At 41.3% G+C, this 7,683-nt stretch overlaps 1 protein-coding gene across 1 annotated transcript in view; it reads left to right on the top strand.

Annotated features, from left to right (window-relative positions):
* The window catches only part of Gpnmb (glycoprotein nmb), a 31,126-nt gene that overhangs the window by 13,566 nt on the left and 9,877 nt on the right, over nucleotides 1-7,683 (top strand). The window contains exons 5-6 of the mRNA XM_004626563.2: nucleotides 1,952-2,110; nucleotides 2,738-3,046. Coding sequence (XP_004626620.1) covers nucleotides 1,952-2,110; nucleotides 2,738-3,046 — 468 coding nt within the window. The remainder of the gene's footprint in view (nucleotides 1-1,951; nucleotides 2,111-2,737; nucleotides 3,047-7,683) is intronic.

The following is a 7,683-nucleotide window of genomic DNA, read 5'->3' on the forward strand; positions in this document are numbered from 1 at the left end:
AAAAAAAAAAAAAAGAACATTTATTTGGATAGTACATGGGTAGGCATGTAGTCTCTATTTTTTAATATTCTGAAAGGAATGTTTGAAAAATAAAGAAATGTATGATCTTTTTAGGAAAATGAGGAAAGCACATATAAAAACGCAGCCAAACCTGACCACAGAGATGATCCCCATCACACTAGTATTCAGTACTAACATGTCTTGATTACAAGCATATTATACTTTTTGCCTACTGTCATGACCATTTAACTGTATCATCAAAAATTACTTAATCAATAAAGTATGTATTAGTTTAATGTGGCATAACACAGTATTCTATTGTGTAGAAATAAAATAAGCTATTCTTAGTTGACATAGCCTGCCCTTTTTAAACTGTAAATATTTATTTTCCTTTATTTTGGATGAAGTGGTTAGTTTAGGAGAAGCAAATTTGGACTATTATTAGCAAGGCTGTTAATAGTTTAAAATGCCACTAAATATCACTGCCAAGTATTTGAAAACTACCATCTAATCAGTCTCCAGATTTCTAAATCCTAGAGTGAATTCTTTGTTCTTCAGTGAGCTTACTTACACATCCAAATAAAACAATAATGCGTATTCACTGAACAAAGTATAAAATATGCCAGATGTCAAGCCCATCTATTTAAATCAATTCCTACAAGGCCAACTTCGGCCTGGTGCCATCCTGGCCCTGTCAGCCACTTCACCACACATAGTTTCCTTGGCTCGTCCTTCCCACAACAATCCTAACAGTTTCCAGGGACTTGTGGTCACTGACACTCCCGAGGCTTTTGAGCTTAGTTAACATTCCATTAACCTAACCAGATCAGATGTTTTTATTTAAAATCAGCCTTCAGCCTAGAAATTGCTCTGCCTTCTAATGAGGCTGCCTGGGGTTTCCATCTTCTGCTCTGATCTCAGAGTTAAGTAATGTTCTCCCTGTACTAAGTGTGACCTCACCTCTCAGTGCTGGGGCTAACATGCCCTCGTGTATAACTACCTGGAGAGACCCCACTTCTCAGCCTCCACAGAGCTGTCCTTGCCTCTCCAGGGGAAGGGCCAAACCAAATTACACCCTGCCCGAGACCAGAGTGTGTTCTCACCTGTTCAACTGTGCAAAAAACATTTAACATCCTGGGTCTCAAGCATACATCTCACAATACCCAAACAGCCAGTGACAGGCTATCAGGTGCCCTGATCGGGTTAGAAAAGTCCTAGAGCCCTGGAGAACTGCCTTCACCTGCCAGCCAGTGGCAGTTATTTTGTGAGAGGACTGGAGAAAAAAAAAGGCAGGAACAGCTCAAAGTCCCTAGAAATGTGTTTATGGAACCATTGTGTTCCCTTGTATGCTCTATTTTACTTTTATTATTTTCTGTTATATTTGTACACAAATACTATTGGAAAGTGGAGGGTTTAGATCTTTTCAAAGAAATCTGCTTAATGATAAAGTTATAGCTATATTTTACAAAAATAAGATAAATTTGAGTGCAACTTTTTAATTCTCTTGGACATTATTACATTAAATGTATTTTCTATAGGAAAATCTGTTCTTCAAGAGACAAATCACTTAACTTATATGAAATATTTATTCACAAACCAAGGACTAAGCGTATTATTCCAATAAACAGATATTTCATCTTAACCAATTATATGCAATTATATGACTGGATTTGCTTCACAAAGTTTTACATAAAAATCAGTACCAGGGGCTGAGGAGATAGTTCAGTAGAATAAGCGCTTGCCTGGTAAGCACAAGGGCCTGAGTTCAACCCCTGATGAAAAAAAAAAAAAATCTGTACCATTTCTTTTTCTCCTTTCTGAAACACCACTATATTCCCATCCTGTCTTCCCTCCTCAGAGCAATCTCTAAATTGTCATTAGTCTTTATGAAGTGACATCTTTGATTATCATGTCATCTTGCCAATAACTAAAAATCTCCACTCTCTCAAAGGTCAGTATCTCCAAATACTGGGACGGTGTTCGGTAAGAATTTCTATAAACACAGCCAATCTGACCCTGGGCCCTCAGGTCATGGAGGTGACTGTCTACAGAAGGCATGGCCGGGCCTACATCCCCATCGCACAAGTTAGAGATGTGTACGAGGTAACAGGTGCGTGGTGCATGCTCTCAGTTAACTGAGGATGAAGCATTTTGTTCTGTAGACCTCAGCAGGCTAAGAAAGGAACAGGAGGGCCAGCCAGATAGCTCAGCAGACTAAAGCACCTGCTTAGGCAGAGTGCGGTGGCTGGGGTTCAATCCCAGCACGCCGTGCTGGCCCTGTCCCCTGGGCACGCTGAGATAGCTACTGAGACTTGGCATGGTGGCATGCACCTGTAATCCCAGCGCTTGGCAGGCTGAAAGCAGGAAAATCACTTTGAGTCCGATCTACATAGTGAGAACTTGTAGACCCTGTAGACCCTGTCCTAAATACATAAAGGAAGGAAGGAAGGGAGGAAGGGAGGGAGGGAGGGAGAGAGGAAGGAAAGGATTAGGACCAAGTATTCTGCGTTAGGTTATAAATCACTTGGGCCCTGGCCCAAGCTCATGTATTTAATTATGTTATATCCCATCTGCTTTCTAGAATGGCTCATGGAAACTCTAGAAAACTTACATATAAAAGGAAAGCTTGATGCTGAGTTACCCCTAATTTTAATCTTTTAACCTAAAATAATTATTGTAGTCCTTTGCTTACAATGAAGCATTATTTTCTCTCTCTCTCTTTGGTATGTCTTTTTAGATCAGATTCCTGTGTTTGTGATCATGTCCCAGAAAAATGATCGAAATGTGTCTGATAAAACATTCCTCAGAGATCTCCCCATCATATTTGATGTCCTGATTCATGATCCCAGCCACTTCCTCAATCAGTCTTCCATTTACTACAAGTGGAACTTTGGAGATAACACTGGCCTATTCATTTCCAACAATCACACCTTGAATCACACCTACGTACTCAATGGAACCTTCAACCTTAACCTCACTGTGCAAGCTGCGGTGCCCGGACCTTGTCCCTCACCTTCCACACTTCCAAACCCCACCCCTTCCTCAGGTAAGCATTCTAGGGATGGTGTCTCGGGGGGATCCCTTAATGGCTAAAAAATTTTTCATGCAGGTCAGCATGGTGAGCCTATGGCATGCACGCAGCCTCAGCTGTTAACATTGAAAGCTCTGAGAGGTTCACCATCACAGGTTTTATTTACTAGTTAGCAGTGCTAGGAATGGAACCCAGGGCCTTCCACACGCTATGCCCTCTACCTATCAGCTGTAAGCCTAGCCTCCTACTAGGAACTTGATAGGGGCTCAGGCCTGGGTGTCAGCGATATAGCACCTGATAGCTGTGTTTGAGGTCCTGGCTTCCATTGTCAGCACCAGCAAATAAGTACATAGACATATAAATAAATGCCTGCTTAAAAGAAATCTGTGGAGACTCTACAATGACTCCACTTTGTACCTGTTCATTTTTAAAAAGCACTTTATGGCCATTTTGAGCTTCTGGAACAAGGAACAAAAGAGGTGTTTTTAAAGTCACTTCGCCAGTAGAATTTGGTGGTCCATAAAAAATGTGTCCATAACCCTCCCATTTTGCATCAGCCCTTGCTCTGTGTATGCATTGCCTGCTGTCTTCTAGCCGATTACGTTTCAGTCTCTCTCCTGGTTTTCAAGGCTGGCTCCGTCTGAAGCATCAGGCCTCTGCTTCCGTCTCTCAGCCCTCTCCCACACTGGTCCTCATTGCCTACCTTGCCCACTCCTATCAGGGTCCATGAAAACCCAGCCAATACTTGCAGGGCTTCCACAGGGCCTGAGAAAGGATGCCACTTGGACTCCTCTGCGAGCAAGTAGGCCACAGCATCTCAGCCATTATAGGGCTGCTTAGGATGGAGTGATGATTCCTCACATACAAACCTCTGTAGATAGTCTGTGAGGATTCCTGAGAAACTCCCAAGAGTCCCCTTTGGGAAGTAGAGGCTTCCATCTGATTCCCCACCCAGCCCCAGATGGGCCCTCCGCCATCTTTCTGTACGCCAGGGTGACATCCTTGAACTGGTCACAAGAAGTCGCCATGATGGAGCCTGGAAGAAACACCCAGTCACCATGTGTAAACTTTTTGTAGCTGTTTTACCAACATCTGTTATTATAAACAATTAACTGTTAAAATGAGATATTGTTAAAGAACACAAACTGAGACATATGTTCTGGTTACAGATTTTTTTTTTTTTAATCTCTTTGCAACAGCGTTTCACTGTGCTATTCAGGCTGGCCTTGAACTGACTTTGTAGCCCAGGCTGGCCTCAAACTTGCAGCAATCCTCCTGCCTCAGCCTCCTGAGTGCTGGAATCAGAGGCATGCACCACCATAACCAACTTCTTCTTCTTCTTCTTCTTCTTCTTCTTCTTCTTCTTCTTCTTCTTCTTCTTCTTCTTCTTCTTCTTCTTCTTCTTCTTCTTCTTCTTTAATTTGTGTGTGTGTGTGTGTGTGTGTGGCCAGCTCAGCCCACCAGGGGGCGGGGCTGGCTGGCATGTGGTGCTGGGGGATTGAACCACAGTCCCTGTGCTTTGCTAAGCTTGTTCTAAGTAGGTGCTTTAGACCATGGAGCCATCTCACCAGCCCCTCTTCTTCTTTTTTTGAAATGTTTTAAATTATAATGTTTATTCATGTTCCCTAGTAAAAAGCCAAGCAAATAAGAGAGAAGTCCAAAGTAAAAGTTTCTAAATCTCAATGACAGGGACAAATCCCAGAGTTGGCGGGGTTTCTTTCCAGATCTTTCTCTGTGCATTTATAAATATATTCAACACATGGACATGGATTTGTTTTGGTTTTTATGTGAATGGATTCATGCTATGCTTAATGTTCTACAATTGTTTTCTGAGTGAGGATGAAGGGTGCTGGGGATTGAACCCAGAGCCTTCACACAGCGCTACATCCTTAACCCATGTATTTACTTATTTGTTTGTCTATGAAACAATCTCATTAAATCACTAAATTGCCCAGACTAGGATCAAACTTGCAATTCTTCTGCCTCAGCCCTATGGAGTTCTAGATCACCAGTGTTGAAACTAAAAATGCACAAACACCATAAATATCTCTTCTTTGTCTGTACTTGTAAATCTACCTCACTTTATTCAATGCTAAATGATGTTCCATAGGACACTTATACTACCATTCGACATTCTCTTATTTATACACAGGTAAATTAGCCCTAAATCTGAACAATATAACCACTGGGAAAATTTAAATGAACAGCTTCATTTTAGTATTTCTGTAGAGAAATGTCTTTATCTTCTAGTATTGTTGATCTTTTTCATAAATTAGAAGTTCAGGTATAAAATTCAGCATAAAGTACAAATACCTTAAATGTTCAGAAATTCCTCAAAGGTAATGGACTTAATGTTAAGTTGCTTAATGTTAGTTTTTTTATACTTGCATTTTTATGAGGCTCATTTGCTTTCCTTAGAAACTATTTCATAGTGTATGTTTAAAATATTTTTAAGTCAATGAAAAGATATTTTAAAATTTCTGTCAACATTTTCCCTAGGTCTGACGGTAAGATATAAGCCAACTACCCTAACAAGTTAGTTGAGTTTTACTGTGAAATATGCTGCTTGGCTTTTTTTACACATTAGACAAAAGTTACGGATAACCATAATCAACCCCAAAATGCCTATTCTGGAAAAAAAAAAAAAAGAAGAAGAAGAATAGCATAAGGAATTTTGTGGTTTTCTAAAGAAAAGCTAGTGATCTTAAGTGCTGTATCAGCTGGTTTTCCCCACAATGTCCATTCCTGAAACTGAAATCAGAATAGGTTCACCAAAAAAAAAGAGGTTCACTTTGGCTCAGGGTTTGCAGAGGTTCAGCCCATCCAGGGCTGGCTGCAACAGAGAAGCAGCTCAGTAGAAGGCTGAGCTGAGGGAAGCTGCTCAACCCAGGTCATCCAGGAAGCAGAGAGGAGAGTGACAAAGGAAGGAGGCCAGGCCAAGATACACCCTTCCATGTCCTTCCAGCCTGGCCCAACTCCTAATAGCACCTTCAGCTATAAACCCATCAATAGACTGACTAATCCAGGGATCCCCAACCTCAGGCCACAGGCCAGTGCTATTCTGTGGCCTCTTAGGAGGTGGGGCTCACAGCAGGAGACCAGTGGATGTGTGTAGCTTCCTCCACATTTACAGCCACTCCCCAAGCATCCTCATTACCGTCTGAGTGTAGCCTCCTGTGGGATCAGCAGCAGTGTTAGATTCTCTTAGGAGCTTGAACCCTGCTATGAACTGCACAATGAGGGATCTGGGGTGAGCACACTTCATCAGAATCTAATTCAATAATAATAGAAATAAATATACCATAAGTGTAATGTGCTTGAATCAACCCAAACCTCTCTCCATCTTCCATGAAACTGGTTCCTGGTACAAAAAAACTTGGAACCACTGGATTAATCCCCTAGTAAGTATATTCTGTATATTCCCCCCATGATTCAGTCTCCTTTAGTGATTCAGTCCTACCTCTGAATACATGAGATTTTGAGGGACATTTGTAGACCTAAACCATAATGAATACTCTCCAGAAACAAACATGGGCTGAGGAGAACATGTCAGCTGAGTAGTGGGCCAGGATGAATGAACATTCCATAAGCACTCCCAGAGGCCCACCATGAACTCAGGAACAATCCTAAGAGCCTGCCACAGCCTGTCCCACTGATAAACCACTGAACTGAGCCCAGGGTACTGTCAGGACCCCTCTGAACTCACCAACATTATTTCCCAATGTGCCATGGAGCTATGTTCTAGAAATATTCTGAGAAGCACCCACAAGTCACAGGAAAGTCACAGGGCATGTCACCTTCAAAGACTGAGATGCCCTTGGGAAGCCCCCTGTGTGACTTCTTCCTTACATATCACAAAGTTAGAAAGGGGGCTCTTTTGAAGTTCTGGCACTCTTCAAAACCTGTCCATTTCAATGCCTTTTGAAATGAAAGAGAAGACAAGATTACATTTTTAGTATCATGTTTTCTTTCATCTTTTCATCTAGTTAAAGCAGTACCAGCACCTTTTAAAATATAACTAGTAGAGCATTCGAGCTTTTTTTTCTCTGATTATATTCAGGACTTATTATTCATGGATTGTATTCACTCTTCTCTTTCCCCCTCTGTGGTAAGCTTTGGACCTATGAGTCATCCAAACAGAAAAGCAATTCCTTTTCTAGATTCTTGGAACAAGGAGACATGTTTATTAAGTACTTCCTGTGCGACAGCCACAGCAGAAACAGGTTTTACATACTTTCTCTCATGGCTGTATGTTGGCTGACATGAAGTAGTAGTCATGTTTTATAGATGAGCAGGCAGAGCCAAGATAGGTTAAATGATGTGCCTATGGCCTCAAACAGCAAGAAACAAGAGGAACAAGAACTTAAGCCTGGAATACTTGCCTCCTAAATTAAAATATGACTTAATCTATCATGGCCCATGTTATTTCATCATAAGCATTGTGTCATATTTTAATATGGCTTCAGCTTTTCATATGCTTTCTGTATTCAAACAAGATATGGGATTATGTTTGGGGTTGAAGGTGTAGCTCAGAGGTAGCATATTTGCCCAGTGTGAGCAAAATCTTCAATCCCAAGCACCTCAAAAAAGAAGGGTTTAGGGACTTGAAGTTCAACATATCAATACTTGATGAAAAATACCTGTTCCATATT

Source organism: Octodon degus, unplaced genomic scaffold (genome assembly GCF_000260255.1).
Source record: "Octodon degus isolate 3935 unplaced genomic scaffold, OctDeg1.0 scaffold00015, whole genome shotgun sequence".
NCBI lineage: Eukaryota > Metazoa > Chordata > Mammalia > Rodentia > Octodontidae > Octodon > Octodon degus.